At 43.4% G+C, this 17,690-nt stretch overlaps 1 protein-coding gene across 1 annotated transcript in view; it reads right to left on the reverse strand.

Moving 5' to 3' along the window:
• The window catches only part of LOC126284599 (hatching enzyme 1.2-like), an 84,723-nt gene that overhangs the window by 31,544 nt on the left and 35,489 nt on the right, over positions 1 to 17,690 (reverse strand). Inside the window, exon 3 of the mRNA XM_049983646.1 lies at positions 4,061 to 4,225. Coding sequence (XP_049839603.1) covers positions 4,061 to 4,225 — 165 coding nt within the window. The remainder of the gene's footprint in view (positions 1 to 4,060; positions 4,226 to 17,690) is intronic.

Genomic DNA, 17,690 nt, shown 5'->3' on the forward strand with positions numbered 1-17,690 from the left:
CACACCACTCTCCCAGTAGTTATGATGGTATTCTTGACCGAAGCATGCTATTCGGTCGAGTAGCTCCTCAACTGGCATAACGAGGCTGAGTGCACTCCGAAAAATGGCAACAGCGCATGGCGGCCTGGATGGTCACCTATACAAGTACCGAGCACGCCCGACAGCGCTTAACTTCGATGATCTCACGGGAACCGGTGTATCCACTGCCATGGGCCTTAATACGAGGAAGAAATTTCTGAGGACGTATGGTCCGATCACAGCACTGTATGGAAACGAATCATGAAATGTGTGAAAACCAGAAAAGAGGAGATAGGGTGCTGTAGAAGGACATTGGAAATTAGGTGGACGCATTATATAAGAAATAACAAGGTTCTCCACAGAAAAGGCGAGGAGAGAAACGTGAGATGTTGTTGAGAAGGAGGAACAGAATGGTAGAGTGTGTGTTATGTGTTAACTCATCAAGAAATAACTTCCGCGGTAGATGAAGTAATTGTAGGGAATAAAATCTGTAGAGGGAAACAGAGACTGGAATATATGCAACAAGTCCAAGTCTTATTCTGACATACAGAGGTTGACACTGCGGCGGAACTCATGTCTGGCAAGAAGTCAACGAAGGCAGTATCTCTTGGTCGTGTAGGTCGCGATGTCGGGACCGTCATGCAAATAGAGAATCGCATATCTCGGGAGGGCCATACTCAACGTCATGTAGGATCTCAATGGACCTACGCGGCTAGCGGCGAGGAATTTGACTTACAGTTCCCTCGACCATGCAGGATCATGCTGTCTCGTCAAGTACCCTGAGATACGAAATGGCCTCGCCAGCAATGAACCAAGATCGCACAGAGTGACTACCTCCGGAGCTATCCAAGTATCTACCTCACAGTGCGACAACGTCAGCAGGTGAACGCGCCATTGTTGCAGCCTCCCTTGACGTGGATCTCAAAAGAACTGCGAGTCAACAGCGGTGCTCCCAACGGCAACCTGTATTATCACTTTTTATTTCATCCAATTTCATATGTATGCACTGTTTGTGAAATAACTCTTTAAACAATGCACCTGCACTCTTACTTTAAATTTAAGCATTTACTTGAGTGTGCATCGAATCCTATAACCTCACATCTAATCGCTGGACTAATTTCGTTCATCTGATATTTTTGCACTTCGCCTGGTTTGTTACCTCTTTTGAGTTTTCTGTTTCGGTGTCTCGCTCTCGTAAGGTACGGTTGCCATTTTCATTGTAAAGATTATTATTTAGGGAATAATTAGGTTTTCTTAATATAGTATGAAGTTATTCTGCCTTTTATTTCTAGCAAAAACCATGTCACTTTGATATTATTTTTAATTTGTATGATGATTATGTGTTTTAGAGGATCGCGGCTGGAACAGAGACGTCGACGGCACATTATTAGTGGGCGTTAATAACCGAACACTTTTCGTGTTCAGTCATTACTTTCCACCACTACCTGAGATTTTATTTGTATCTTGCAGTATTTTCACGCAAGCTATGTAAAGAATGATTCAGTCATTGTGCACTGACAATGACATCGTTGTGCGGCCTACGCCATTAGAACACAGGCCCCATGAAAGTTTAAACGTAAGTTTCTGGTGGTGGTTAATTTCCCTCGTGTGTTGCGTTCACGCCGAATTCGGTACGAAGCATTGGCTGCATCACGGCGCTGAGACGCACGTACTGCCGACGACAATACTCGCACCCACCATCTGGAGACACCTACCCTATTTTAATTTATATTAAATCATTGAAATTACCGTTTTTGAATCTATTTAAGGGTCGTAACGTGTCGAAACCTGAGCACAGAAGTGTTACCATCTTGTCTTTCGAACGAAAGCCAGTTGTGCATATGGCATCATGATTGGCGCATCCGTGTGTGGCGGCCCCACATGTGAACTAACGTCGCCAGACTCAATTTGTCATGGTCATGTGTGACGGTATGTGTCTGTTCTGTCATAACTCGACACGGGGCGTATTCGACTGTCATTCTGGCCAGCATGTTCTCCGGTCTCTCAACCACTGAAAACATCTGGTCACCGCCTGCCGAGAGACTTGCACGCCACCAACCGCCAGCCACTACGACTGATGAACTCTCTCAACGGTCTGAAGCAGTGTGGAATGACGTAGCCATGTTTGTCATCCAAGCTCAGTTCGAATCGTTGTCCAGTCGGCCTAGAGTTATGATGCAATCAAATATTTTGTGAATTTTCTCCTTTCCCAGGACTACACTGTTCACGTGGTATTCTCATACGTAAATCGGAGTCACTTTCACAGCCAAACTGCAGCACTTTTCTCATAGCTTTTCCGTGAGCATTATCACGATCTTCCGTTTCAGTCATCGTGGCGCCCGAGATGTAAGTCCTAAGTGGCTTAAACTTTTCACTGAACATACCGTTTGAATTATGAGGTGGCACATACGTACCCATTCGTATAGTAATTAAGATTTAAAACAATGCTTTCTCCTTGACTAAAACCACATAACTGCGACAAAAACATGGAATTCACATCTATCTGAAATTGACATAATAATGTATTGATTGTTAATAATGATGATGCACATGTAGTATAAGGTTTGCATCATGCAAAGAAAGATTTCCCTTTTTTTTGGCTTCTGATACACCAAATTCTTGTTAGACGTCCTTCTTTTACCTCGATACCCACTTTCTTTTATTTTGTATACTCTTATTTTTATTTCTTCGAGTTACTGGCTGTATTGTACTAAAATACGAAAGGTGCACTTTTTCGAGCTTTTAACACTTTGAGATCGTTGTATAGAGCTTTCACACCATCCAAGTGTTTTTTGAAGTTTGTTCCAATCTGCACCGAACGGCACCTTAGATCTAAAACCACATCATGCAGTCAAGAAAACCAAACAAACAAATTGAGAAGGAATTAAACTTGATGGAAATTCCGAAATATCTTAACATATGAGGGGCGGTGAATAAATAACGCAATAATTTTTTCTCTGCGAGTCTTGTTTGAAAAAATGCAGAATTTGTTGTGGGACATCGTGGGATATTCCCGCTTTAGTCCCTATAGAGCCATGTAGTTGATACGTTACCGTGCTGTGCGTAGCCTTCAAAATGGCGTCCGTAAACAAGCTGCGTTCTAAGCATCTACATCCACACTCCGCAAGCCACCCAACGATATGTGGCGGAGGGCACTTTACGTGCCACTGCCATTACCTCCCTTTCCTGTTCCAGTCACGTACGGTTCGCGGGAAGAACGACTGCCGGAAAGCCTCCATGCGCTGTCGAATCTCTCTAACTTTACATTCGTGATCTCCTCGGGAGGTATAAGTAGGGGGAAGCAATATATTCGATACCTCATCCAGAAACGCACCCTCTCGCAACCTGGACAGCAAGCTACACCGCGATGTAGAGCGCCTCTTTTGCAGAGCCTGCCACTTGAGTTTGCTAAACATCTCAGTAACGCTATCACGTTTACCAAATAACTGTGTGACGAAACGCGCCGATCTTCTTTGGCTCTTCTCTATCTCCTCTGTCAACCCGATCTGGTACGGATCCCACACTGATGAACAATACTCAAGTACAGGTCGAACGAGTGTTTTGTAAGCCACCTCCTTTGTATGTATTTTCTAAGGAATAATTTCCGGGAATACAGTCAGGTAACACTTTCAGCGACAGCCGATATTTCGGCGGGAGAACACCCCGCCATTTTCAAGACAAACTGCAACGGACAGGCGGCGTACATGCAAATTTAATACATCGGTTCTCGGACAGAAGCAGGAAAGATAACACACGCACACTGAACAATGGTGCCACCAAAGTGACCAAAGTCCTGCTGCCACCGTAGTTACTGCTCTGACGTCGCTTATACGCTACGAATAAACACAGACTGGACCTTTTGGACCGTGTTTGTTCTGTCCTGATAGAAGTACAGCCTTATAAATATTTTCAGTAATCCCTGTGTAGAGACAGTGTCATAGCCTCTGTACATTCCATGAAAGAACAATCGAAATGCTAAGAAAATTTATGAAGCAAGGTGTTAGAGAGGAAACAATACAAGAGCGCGTGTGGGCGTACTCACTGAACCCGGGGCTGATCTGGTAGTGGACGACGCCGTGGGGCCAGCGGGCGCCCTTGGCTCGGATGCCGTTCCTCGACATGGGCTGGATGATGTCGCCCTGGAAGTACTCGCCTATCTCTTCTGGGTTGTGTCCGCTCTCGCTGCTCCACGACGACACCTTCTTGCCTGTAGCAGAACCCACCTCCACGTCACTAGCGGAATGCTGTAACTCTGTACAGACGACACAATGCAACTACAGTCGAAATCTTACGTCGTAAGTACACTAGCATTAGTCCCTGAATCAGATCTGTTTCGTACTCTGTCATTCTACGCTCCGTTGTCATTATCAGTCCAATAGAGAAGGTGTTACCGACAAACAAGGTCATTGCATTCAGCAACATTTACAATTAAGGTAGTGCATCAGTGCTCTATTGGCATTTATCAAACAAGTGAAAGCTATTGCGTCACAGCCAGGTTCAACGAATTTTCCCCTATATCAAGAGAGATAATTTCTAGCTGACAGCATGTAGTACGCTTATGTGGAACAGTATTTAATTTTTTGGGGATAAAATTCTATGTAATGCAGCGATGCTTATTACTACTACTGAGATAAAAATTATGCAAACATAACACTGCTAGAATATTATAAAATGGCATGAATGAGTGTGAAAAGCTCTCGTGCTTGCTCTCTTTTTATCTAGTGGTCTTGCTCTCTTACCATTAAGTATTGGATGGAATTAGATCTTTGCCGCTGAGCTGTCCTAATAAAAGTGAGTCTGATTTACGTGTGTCCACTGAACGTTCATTAAAAATAAATTGGGCATACGACTACGTTATTTGAAAATCTTCCTTCATTTTAAACAAAAAGAAAAATAGATTTCATTGATTAAAGATCAGGAAATTAAATAAGGAAGCCTTTCGTTTGGTTCGTGATTATTTAAAAAGCCATTTTGCTTGTAATTACTACTTGCATTCAAAAATCAAATTGGTTCAAATGGCTTTGAGCATCTGAGGTCATCAGTCCTCTAGAACTTAGAACTACTTAAACCTAACTAACCTAAGGACATCACACACATCCATGCCCGAGGCAGGATTCGAATTGCTCTTCAACAGTGGGAAGCAAGAAGGTGCTTAAAACATCGATGTAGGCCTGTGCTGTGATAGTGCAACGCAAAACAACAAGGGTTGCAAGCCGACCCCTCCCCCCATGAAAAACACGACCACACTATAACACCACCGCCTCCGAATTTTACTGTCGACACTACACACGCTGGCAAATGACCGAGCATTCGCCATTCCAACACCCTGCCATCGGGTCGTTACATTGTGTATCGTGATTCGTCACTCCACACAACTTTTTTCCACTGTTCAATCGTCCAATGTTTACGCTCCTTACACCAAGTGAGGAGCTGTTGGCATTTACCGGTGTGATGTGTGGCTTATGAGCAGCTGCTAGACCATGATATCCAAGTTTTCTCACCTCTCGCATAACTGTCATAGTACTTGCACTGGATCCTGATGCAGTTTGGAATTCCTGTGTGATGGTCTGGATAAATGTCTGCCTATTACACATTACGACCCTCCTCAATTGTCGGCAGTCTCTGTCAGTCAACAGACGAGATCTGCCTGTACACTTTTGTGCTGTATGTGTCACTTCACTATCACACCGGAAACAGTGGACCGAGGGCTGTTTAGAAGCGTGAAAATCTCGCCTACAGACGTATGACACAAGCGACACCCAATCACCTGACCACGTTTGAAGTCCGTGCGTTCCGACGAGTGTCCCAGTTTGCTCTCTCACAATGTCTAATGACTACTGAGGTCGCTGATATGGAGTACGTCGCAGTGGGTGGCAACACAGGGCACCTAATATGAAAAACGTATGTTTTTGGGGGCATCCGAATACTTTTGATCACATAGTGTATTTATTTGCAAATTGCGGATAACGTTTACAGACAAACGTTCACTGTTTTACTGCAACAAGGAACTAGCAGTGATATCTGAATGAATAATTCGGTCGCTCTGTAAATGAAACCGCATTGTTGTCATGTATGGCAAAGGCGGGAGAGAGATTATCACAGTCTAGTCTGGAATTTTCGTTTAGCCGCTCGGAGAGAGAATGAATCACATTGGCTGCTAACAGTTCATGGAGGGGGATGCGCAGAATGGCTGAAAATTTGGCCCTCTTCCTACATAACGCGAACTACTTTATCCAGCAGCCCCATGAACCCGCAAGACGCATGTGACCTGCGGGTTGCCGTAGTTCTGGTCCCCCGCTGGCTTCACAACACAGTCTGCACTATAGATCAACACAGCGGTCGACCAAAACACGATGATCTGTTTCACAAGTCCGTTGCCGGTGCACGCCAAAGAAACGTGCTGCGCTGGCTTCACCGCTTTCGATGCTTGCATGATCGCAGGCAGTGCTATATGCGTGGGACTACTTGCCTCCAACAGTCATGTGTCCACAGGAACACCGAGCAAATATCAATCAGCTAAGCCAGTGCTTAAGTGACCGTCTGATCACAGAGCGGCAAGTTCCAGCACCATCTGTGGGGGATCACTACAGAATCAGTACGAACCGTCTGCATTACATGGAATTACATTTCCCTGGAGACATATGAGTCTCAACTTTATCTTCGAAGACCAATTAGCAATCGCAGTGAGAGACATTGTCTCCACCGAACTTGGTCTGAATCGAACACTGTGCTCCTGGGACCATTTTAGAAATTCTGAACAAATATAACGTATCCCTTTGGCCTTATTTGATCTCAGGTTCTCCAAGGCTCTATTAATTTCTGACTCCAGTCCTGGATCCCTTATGTCTTCCGGACAGACGATGCCTATGGTTTGCGGGGTCCTGGGTTCGATTCCCGCCTGGGTTAGGGGTTTTCTCTGTTCGGGGACTGGCTGTGTTTCTTCATCATTTCATCATCATCATCATCATCATCATTCGTGACAGTGGCTCGATTGGACTGTACAAAAAAATTGCTGTGTAAAAATTGGGACTGACGGTCGCTGATGACAGAGCAGTTGAGCGCCCCACAAACCAACCATCATCATCATCATTCCGGATTGACTCTCACTTATTCTTCTATCACATCATTAGTTAAGAGAAGTTCTCTCATCGTAGAGGCCTTCATCGTACTATTTCGGCTTACTCGCTCTCTCCTCTGCATTTAACAGTGGGATATTCTTTTAACCATTAATGTTCTCGCATTTCTTTTAATTTCACCGGCAGTTTTGAATTTTCTGTATGCTCAATCTGTCACTCAGGCGAGCAGTTGGTTCTGTGACAACTATTTTATATTTTTCCTCTCCTCTTCAACTGAACCACATACTGTGGTATTCATTATCGCAGTATCTATAGTCTCCGAGAACTTCAAACGTATGTCGCCATTGCTCATTACTTCAGTATGCCACTTCTTTGCACATCGATTCTGCTGGCGAATCTCCTGGACTTCATCATTACGAAATTGTGATCCGTGTACATATTTGCACTTAGCTACGCTTTATACGCCAATATCTGAATATGAAATTTCTGTTGCACCATGATGTTATCCAAGGGGAATCTTTCCGTATCATCCAGGTATTTCCCAAGTACTGTATATCACCTCTTCCTATGATTTTCAATAATTCACTCGCTGTTACTAACTGAATATTATTGCAGAACATTAGTTTTTCTCTTCTCTGTGTCACCAAAAACTTGAGCCCGACCTCTGTTCCTCGTAGGCCTTTCAGACGATGTGGTTGCCTATGAGACCACCTATGATTTTTCTCATTTCGTGGCACGTGCACCTTCACTACATTTGGAGGCACCCTTTACGTGCGCAGTAGGTGCTTCCCTGCAGCAGCAGCTGCTTGAACTACGTCATATGTTTAACACGTTATCACAGCAAACGTGGGAGCGACCTTTGTAAGCGGAGTACCATTGTGTTTTGAAACTGGGATTGAATTAATCTCCATAAGGTATGTTTTGCACATGGACCAGACATAGAATACTGTCCTGTTCAAATTTACAAACTGTGTCTTGAGATAAAAATTTAATTTATCTGTTTACTTTAGTAATTATTATGGTGGTTTCTTCTGAAACGACTACGGCTGTCAGTGAAACATGAGTAGCCGTGACAGATGCTTCTGTTTCCAGTTTCACGCAGAATAACTGGCGAGGAACCTCTGGTGTGCTTTTTGGAAGGGATTCCTTCTGATGCCGAGTCAGAGATTGGCAGTAGCAGTTAAAGTGAAAAATTATGCGTTAGCTGAAGACAGTGATCTCGAGTTCCGAGAATAAAAGGATGGCACAAGGCACAACTACAAAAGCATTTTCTCCAAAAATAGTAAAATCATAGAATACAAATATGCTATGTGTAAACAAGGCAGACAAAACCAACAGTTTTTTGCAGTTCAGAAGAATTTCAGAAGGCGGTGGGCAAGACGTCTGGTATACGGTTGATATTTCTATTGTGAATGCATCATTTATTGTATTTCGACTAACTAATCCAATGGACAAAAGTGCTAAAGCATTTTAAAAACTCTTTGCAACAGGCACCAAAATTTCCAAAGAAATTATTGGCCGACATCATCGCAACCATTAGCAACAAAATTTTAAAATAGTGTTCCAATTAGAAAACGTGGATCAGAATCAAAGTATATCTCAATACATGGCATATGCAGTTTCTATGTTCGCTGTAGCACAAAGAAGGAACCTCACAGAAGCAGACAGTCTTGTACTCTCTGCCAAGTATCCCTATGTATATCTGCAGAAAGGAACTTTTTTTTTAACTTACCATCAACAGGAAAGACATTTCGTACACAGTTGCTCCCCTCGAAACCATCTCAAATGTGTTCAGTTAATATATGTAACACTTATTTTTTACAGTGTTTTATCTCAATGTATGTGTAACGACTTAACTAAAATAAAAAATTCTAAAAAATGAATTTTAAATGTTCCGAGTGTGTAAGGGCTAGAACAGGAATTCGATCGCTAGAGTTGACAAATATGAACTTTAGTAATGCAGCCGAATACGTCTTTCACATTAAGGGAAATAAAATACTGCCTATTAGAATGGTAACATCGAGGAAGATAGCAAACAATGAACGGCGGACCTCGCATTCTACAAACAATGAAATGCTACTTACTGTGCGTAAATTGTGTAATGAGAAGAATACGTTATTAAATTTGTAGATTATATGAGGTATACAGAGTGCGACGTTTAGTATATAAAGCTGCCACCAGTCGTAGCTCAATGGATCTAATCTGGCTATGCCCCAAATCACACTGCGTTAGGATGACAAGTGCTGCTTCAGCTCTTTGCAAGAGGTCATCAGTCGAAGAGGCGCGCGCCAGACCCTCGGTAAGCAGTCGGATGTGGTCACTGGCTGAGGGGTGTGAACAACGTGCAGGTCAGTAGTCGAACTCACTCGGGTCGAGGTAGGTCGGGACAGCAAGGGCAGCACGTGGTTTTGCTTTATCTTGTTGAAAGAGAACGAACGCCACAGATACCTCCAAGACAGGGCCCAACCACCACATAAGAAATGTAACGGCTGCTTTCCATATTACCGGCTGCGTGAACTAGAGGTAATTGTGTTGTGTACCCGACGGCACACCAAGTTCTACGCTCATGTGATGACAAATATAGTCTGGCATCGTTCGTTCTCCTCGCAGGCTGCACAAACAGATCCATCCATCGTGATTCTGTGTGTAGAAGCAGAACTCGCCTGAACAGCACATCTTCATGCCACTATTGTGTCCAAATGTTGTCGCAGAGTACGCTTTTCTCTCTAAAGCCGCTTTAGGGAAGCAGCAACAGTGGAACAACAGTGAAACAATGACCGCGGTGCTGACAATCCCTGATACTCCACTCGTCGTTTCACTGTCCACGTGAATACCTCTCGTGCTGCAGACACCCATTTTCCCAGACTGAAGGTACTTGAAGTGGCTGTACAGCCCTTCCATCAACGTAAACAGTGTGTCTGTCGTTTTGGGTGCTAGTCGCTTGGCACCTTTGTGATCGTGCAAGACGTCGAGTATGCCCTTCCTGATCGCGTCGATTCAATATTCGCGTGACAGTATTAGGATCCCAACCAAGTCGAGCTGAAAAGTCGCGAAACGGCTTTCTCGGTGGGCCACTGACCTGCCACAATCGAATTGTGACACGTGCTAATAGACATTTCTCCTTCTGCCATCAGGCAAAACACAATCCTTTCACAAATAAGTGTCACGTCTTTCATTAGTAATCAAGATGTCCTCGGTCCCGGTTCAAAACCGACCTCGGCTTAAATTTTGACTAATGATCGGCATTGGGAGTCGAAGAATTCCGGCATAAGAAGTCACCCTAATTCTGCCGACGGTCATGTCAAAGATGGCGGAGGAGCGGACAGAGGTTCAAGACACTCTCTTGTCCTTGGAGTGCGAAACTGCCCCTAAAGGCGGAAGAATCAGAAATGATTAGCGGCATGAGGATGCAAAAGACAGTGGAAACCACTGCGTTAAAGAAACATAAATTGTAACCAAAGAACATGTGGCCTGTAATTGAAAACGTGCCATGATGATCTCTAATGGCAAAAGATTCCGGAATAGTACCCCATTCGGATCTACGGGAGGGGACTGGGAAAGAGTGGCCATGAGAAAAAGATTGAGTAACAAACTGAAGGATAAAGTTCTTTGAGTCGGCACGTGGAATATCAGAAGCTTGAACGCGGTAGGGGAACTAGAAAATCTGAAATGGGAGATGCAAAGGCTCAACCTAGATGTAGTAGGGGTCAATGAAGTGAAATGGAAAGAAGACAATGATTTCTGGTCAGATGAGTGCACGGTAACATCAACAAGAGCAGAAGATGGTATAACGGGAGTAGGATTCGTTATGAATATGAAGGTAGGGCAAAGAGGGTGTTACTGTGAACAGTTCAGTGATAGGGTTGTTCTGATCAGAATTGACGGCAAACCAACGCCGACAACGATAGTTTAGGTATACATGCCGGCGTCGTAAGCTGCAGATGAAGAGATCTGTCGATCTGGAAAAAGTGTTCGGCTATGTGTAATTTTGTAAGATGTTCGAAATTCTGAGAAAAATAGGGGTAAGTTATAGAGGGAGACGGGTAATATACAATACGTACAAGAACCAAGAGCGATCTAGAACGAAGTACTCGGATTAAAAACGGTGTAAGACAGGGATGTAGTCTTTCACCGGTGCTGTTCAACCGGTACAGCGAAGAAGCAGTTATAGAAATAAAAGAAAGCTTCAGGAGTGGAATTAAAATTCAAGGTGAAAGGATATCGCTGATAACATTGCCATCCTGAGTGAAAATGAAGAGAAATTACATGATCTGCTGAGTGGAATGAACAGTCTAATGAGTACAGAATATGGACCGAGAGTAAACCGAAGAAAGACGAACGTAATGGCATCTATCAGAAATGAGAATAGCCAGAAACTTAACATCAGAGTTCATGGTCACAATATAGATGAAGTTAAGGCAGCCAAATAACAATGATGGACGAAGCGAGGAAGACATCAAAAGCAGACTAGCACAGGCAAAAAAAAGACACTTCTCGAGAAGAGAAGTCTACTAGTATCAAACATAGGCCTTAACTTGAGGAACAAATTTCTGAGAATATACGCTTGGAGCACAGCATTGTATGGCAGTGAAACATGAATGGCAGTAGTGGCGCTCGCTGTATTGCAGTAGCTTGAGCAACGAAGATTTTTGTGAGGGAAGTGATTTGTGAAACGTATAGGTTAATATTAGTCAGGGCCATTCGTCGTAGGGATTTTTGGAAGTCAGATTGCGTTGCGCTAAAGATATTGTGTGTCAGTTTAAGCACAGTCGCGTATAAATTTTTCTAAGGGGACGTTTCATATGAAAAAGTATGAACAGTTCACAAAGTATAGACAAAATACAATTTCATAAGTGTGAAGTAATCCAACCGTATAATTATGTAAACATCTGTCACTGATGTAGTAAAATAAATATTTGTCTCTCTCAGTTAAGTGATCAGATAGCTGTGTAATTTATGTGTTAGAGAAATATGGTACCGATGTGTAAAGTTGTATAAGCAAATACCATATTAGCTAGGGCTCCTTGTGCTTGCCACACACATGGTACACAAAGCAAGCGTGTACCCCCCTGAGGAATAATGTAATTATATACTCAGGTGTTACAGATTACAGCAATGGAATGAAATGTATCACGGAAAACTTTCTTTGTAATTCAAATATGTTGAAAAATAAATAGTTTAATGCATGTCCTGTAGCGCTAAATGTGCGTCTTGCTGTAAGACAATCTCTGTGGAAGTGTCGTAGTTATTGTCCTCCGAAAGCTAAGTTCTGCAGAAGTCAATGTACTTACCTCATGATAAACGAAATTGAAATGCTTTGCGTATAGATATCTTAGTTATTACGCTTATTGCCGTGATGAAGTAAGTACTGTACTGTACGTATTGTTGTGCTACAGAAAAGGCTGTCTCATTGTAGCTATACCACAAACGTTACTACTAAAACATGTTTTACTTTCCAGAAAAATTCAGAAAAACTGTGCAGATATAAAACAGATACACCGCAAAAGCAACAATGTAAATCGTGTCACATATTAGTAGCGTCGTGATATAATCGTGTAGCTATTATAGAAACCAAATGCTAAGTCATCTTTAATCTTACCGAATGAACTTCAAATAAAGAATGTGTTTTCAAGTAAACCAAAATGTTGCATTAAAATCTCATTAGCAGTACTGGTAAATGTTCTAAGTATGTAAGCCTTATAGTCGTTACGTAATCGTGCAACTAACAAGCAAGAATGTACACACACAATAACACTGTGACGTCTGTTCACTATAACAATGCACTCGTAAATACTGTCTAAATAAGTTCTCTAAGTTCTAGACTGGATAGTTAACTTCAAAACATTGTTGCATGTTAACAGATTCTTAGTGTGACAAAGTATACTAGTGACGTGATGTGAACAGCTTTATGGCAAACACAAAGTTAAAAAGCAGATTATCTTTCAATAAATGGTTTTACATGTGAAATGTGGTGTAAACCTTTACTCTTCCTAGTACGCAGACTGTCAACTGAAAAGCAATTATCATGTGATTACGTCGGTAAGGATCACTGGAATTCTGCTCAAGGTTAACTTACGTTATTTTTCTCTGAGCCAGCCGGCGCACGCGGCTGCCTGCGGTGCGAGTCATTGTCTGTTTCTTTGTTGGCGCGCACCGTTATTGCGATTTGGAGACCTAACTTCTACAAATTCACCTTGTCGAGAGGGCCCTGCTCTGTTTGATTCCCGCCAGTTCTGCTGCAATTCAGGTCTGTCGTTACGATCATATCGTCTGTCGTCATGTCGGTAGATTCCATAGTTTCTTTCTTGTCGGTCACGTGGTGGAGAATTTCTCTCTGAATCGTAACTGACTGCAGGAAAATCCGAACACAAGATAATCGAAGTATTTGAGATATGGTGCTACCGACGAATGTTGATAATTGGGTGAACTAACACAAAAAGGGATGAGAAGGTTCCAGGACAGGATAATGGTATATCTGTTAATACATCAGGAAATGACTTCCATTTTACTAGAGGGAGCAGCAGAGGGCAAGAACTTTAGAGGAAGACAGAGGCTGGAATACATCGAGCAAATAATTGAGGACGTAGGTTCTAAGTGCTACTCCGAGATGAAGAAGTTGGCACAGAAGAGGAGTTCGTGGCGGGCGTATTATACAAATCAGAAGATTGATGACTCGAAAAGAAATGGCTTGTCTTAGAAGGTAGATTAAGGAAAGGCAAACCAAGCGTTATAGACTTTGAGAAAGCTTTTAACAGTGTCGACGGGAATACTCTCTTTGCAATACTGAAAGTGACAGGGGTAAAACAAAAGAGCAAAAGGCTACCTACAAATTGTATAGAAACAAGATGGAAGTTATAAGAGTCGTGGAGCACAAAAGAGAAGCAGTGGTTGAAAAAGAAGTGAGACAGAGTTGTAGCCTATCTCCTATATTATTCAGTCTGACAAAACAATGAAGGAAACCATAGAAAAATTTGGAGTAGGAATTAAAGTTCACGGGGAAGAAATAAAAAATGGTTCAAATGGCTCTGAGCGCTATGGTACTTAACATCTGTGGTCATCAGTCCCACAGAACTTTGAACTACTTAAACCTAATTAACCTAAAGACATCACACGCATCCATGCCCGAGGCAGGATTCGAACCTGCGACCTAGCTGTCGCGCGGCTCCAGACTGAAGGGCCTAGAACCGCTCGGTTACAAAGGCCGTCGAAGAAATAAAAACTTTGAGGTTTGTCGATAACACTGTATTGAGTCAGACACAGCAAGGAACTCGGAAAAGCAGAACAGAATCTCGAAATGAGGATATAAAATGAACAATAGGAGTAAATCAGGAATAATGGAATGTAGTCAAATGAAAACAGGTGATGCCGAGAGAAACAGATTAGGAAGTGAAACACATAAAGTAGTAGATGTATTTTGGTATTTGTGCAACATAATAATTGATTATGGCCAAAGTAGAGAGGATGTAAAACATGGTTGGCAACGGTAAGAAAAGCGTTTCTGATGAGGAGAAATTTGTTAACATCGAATATAGATTTTTTAGTATGTCTTTCCTGAAGGTGTTTGTCTAGACGGTAGCCATGTTCGGGATCAGGGCACGGACGATAAACAGTTTAGGCCAAAACAATGTAGAGGCTTTTGAAATGTGGTGCTACAAAAGAATGCAGAGGATTAGAGGTACTGAACAGAATTTGGGAGACAAGAAATTTGTAGCGCGCGAAGGCGTTTAAGAAATCATTCTTCCCGCGTTGCTTACGCGAATGTAACGGAAGAAACTGTTATATTGGTACGATGGGAACAAGTAAAGTACTCCCTGTCATGTATTATCAATGCATTTCAGAGGATAGATGCAGATGTAGGAAAGGATCAGACGAATGCCGAAGTAGTTACTTTCAACAGGACACCGCCGAATTCTTCAGATCCTTGTCTTCATACACAGCAAAATCGTCTTGTCACATACGAATTCGGCAGAACAAATATCCTAGCGGAAGTGCTTTAAAATAAAATGCGGCAGGGCAAATGTTATCGTTTCATCAACGTTAATGTCAAGCATAGAGTGAGGCAGGTGAAGGGGATGAGGGTGGGGGAAGGGGGAGCAGTTGGTTCTGCAAGCTGTGCCGTCGCAGTTGACAATGGAGAGAGTAGCGGTAAGTTGAAAACGCACGGGGCTTCACAAAAGAGACGGACATTTTCTGCTGTGTGTCCGCAATACCCGGACGGCGAGCGTATAAGAAATGCCGGCTGCTTGTAAGGGGAGTCCTCTGTGTATGGCAAACACCGCAGTCTTTGAGCTTTCGGAGGACCGTTTGGCACTCTCCTATAACAAAAGAAAACCAGTTCCAAAGGGGAGCCAGACCGTTGGCAAGGCAGGTGTGTGTGTGTGTGTGTGTGTGTGTGTGTGTGTGTGTGTGTGTGTGTATTTGGGGAAGGCACTAAACGGCGATGTAGTCCTCCTTCAAGCAAAACTGGACCTGTGTCGCAGTTAGCCGGCCGGAGTGGCCGAGCGGTTCTACGCGCTGCAGTCTGGAACTGCGCGACCGTTACGGTCGCAGGTTCGAATGCTGCCTCGGGCATGGTTGAGTGTGACATCCATAGGTTTAAGTAGTTCTAAGTTCTAGGGACTGATGATCTGAGAAGTTAAGTCCCATAGTGCTCAGAGCCATTTGAACCATTTTCTGTGTCGCAGATAAAAACGCTACCGTTGAACACCTCACAGGAAGTAAATGACGAAGTTTGAGGAAGGCTGTGCGAAAAAATGGAATAAATGAACAGTTTGATGGACGCCCTTCAGTATCTGTGAGTGAACAAGGAAGAACACTGGCACCCATTCTTAGATGTATTGACCTGTAGAAGACCTTACTCTAGAGCACAGGGTTTATAGGAAGCCCTTCAACACTAACGGGTATTTAGACGCCACTTCGCATCGTCACGCACAGAAGCAAGCCGCACTGAACACCGCGTCTTCTCTTGCATGCCGCATCAGTAACCAAACAAAGTTAGATTTCGTTAGGCAGACATCGACGGTCAACGGCTACGTTGAGCTTTCCCTAAAAGGGTTTTTAGATGAAGCAATTATAATGAAAGAACGAGAAACATTCCGCACGTTCTGTAAAGCTATTGTTGCTACTGTACACAGAACAGGCAGAATTCGTCGGAAGAATGGTGGAAGGACTACATCTTTCAGTTAACGGTAGATAAATTCCTCCACACTGGGGGAATGTATGAAATGATGCGAGGTTGCTGCTCAGTACTGAGGATGAACCAGAACCCGCCATCAAACTTTCAGAGGTTGTTCAGGGATATCTTCTGATTATTTTGGTACGACAAACACACGGTCTTCGGCGGCATTTCATTTAGTTTCTTGTCCCAGTTAGCTTTGTACCTGACAAACGTGCACAGCAGTGTGAGTGTGGACAGCATGACCTATACGTATCTTGCTTGGAAACAAACTTGTTCCAATCCCTCACGTCACTTGCTGTTGTCAACAGCCATCTCCACTTTATTCTTCGCCCACAAGCTGGCGTTGTGTACTGCTCGGTGCCGTCTCGCGACTGCTTTTTTTCCGATTGTATTAATTGTACGTTAACAGTGATACGCAGCAGTATGGATAGATATTGTGATGAAGAGTTGGTCGATACACACCTTGTGTATGGCTCCAACGAATGAAATAGAAGAGCGGCGAACGACGGAATGGTGAGCTGTTCCTGTAGCGACGGCGACTGTGACCACAAACAAAGTATTCGTTTTGGATTGGGTTGGGTTGCTTTGGGGGAGGAGACCAGACAGCGAGGTCATCGGTCTCATTGGATTAAGGAAGGAAGTCGGCCATGCCCTTTGAAAGGAACCATCCCGTCATTTGCCTGCAGCGATTTAGGGAAATCACGGAAAACCTGAATCAGGATGGCCGTACATGGGATTCAACCGTTGTCCTCCCGAATGCGAGTCCAGTGTGCTAGCCACTGCGCCACCTCGATCGGTGCACTAGTTTTGAGTCTGAGGGTTGTTGCATTACTCCGTGTTGTGTTTTGTGCGTCGTACGTTTTCTTGTATATTACAGGCTTCCTCCCTCTCGTAAGCGATTTTCACAGAAGCTAGGGTGATTGCGATAACAAGTGTACGTTGGTACTGTGTAACGATTCTCCGGACGCCGTCGGTCCCTTGTGCCAAGGTACTACTTAGAAGGTGTCCTTGAACAGCCTCTGAAAGTTCGTCGTTCGAGATCTCCTTGCATATAGGTTCAATTGGAACGAAAATAAAAGAACGCATTAAGGAGTACGAACGCCACACATGCTTAAGTCAAAGTGTAGCGGTAGTGGAGCACAAAGGAGAATGTGTTCAGATTATGTGCTTTAAGATGCCCACTAGGCGCAGGAAGTAGTATTTATAGAATTAAAGTTCGTAAACCTGTTCAAATGTCAAAAAATGGATACAATTTCAATAGATACGACGACTACAGGCCTCTGTCTTCGTAGCTGCTCGCTACCACGGAAGTCAACACGCAACACGGCCGACGAGGAACATAAACGTATACTGGGAAACAACCGAAGAGGCACAACAACATTTTGCATTCCCCCACCCCTGTTACAACGTCTGTTTTC

This window comes from Schistocerca gregaria, chromosome 8 (assembly GCF_023897955.1).
Source record: "Schistocerca gregaria isolate iqSchGreg1 chromosome 8, iqSchGreg1.2, whole genome shotgun sequence".
In the NCBI taxonomy this organism is placed as follows: Eukaryota; Metazoa; Arthropoda; class Insecta; order Orthoptera; family Acrididae; genus Schistocerca; species Schistocerca gregaria.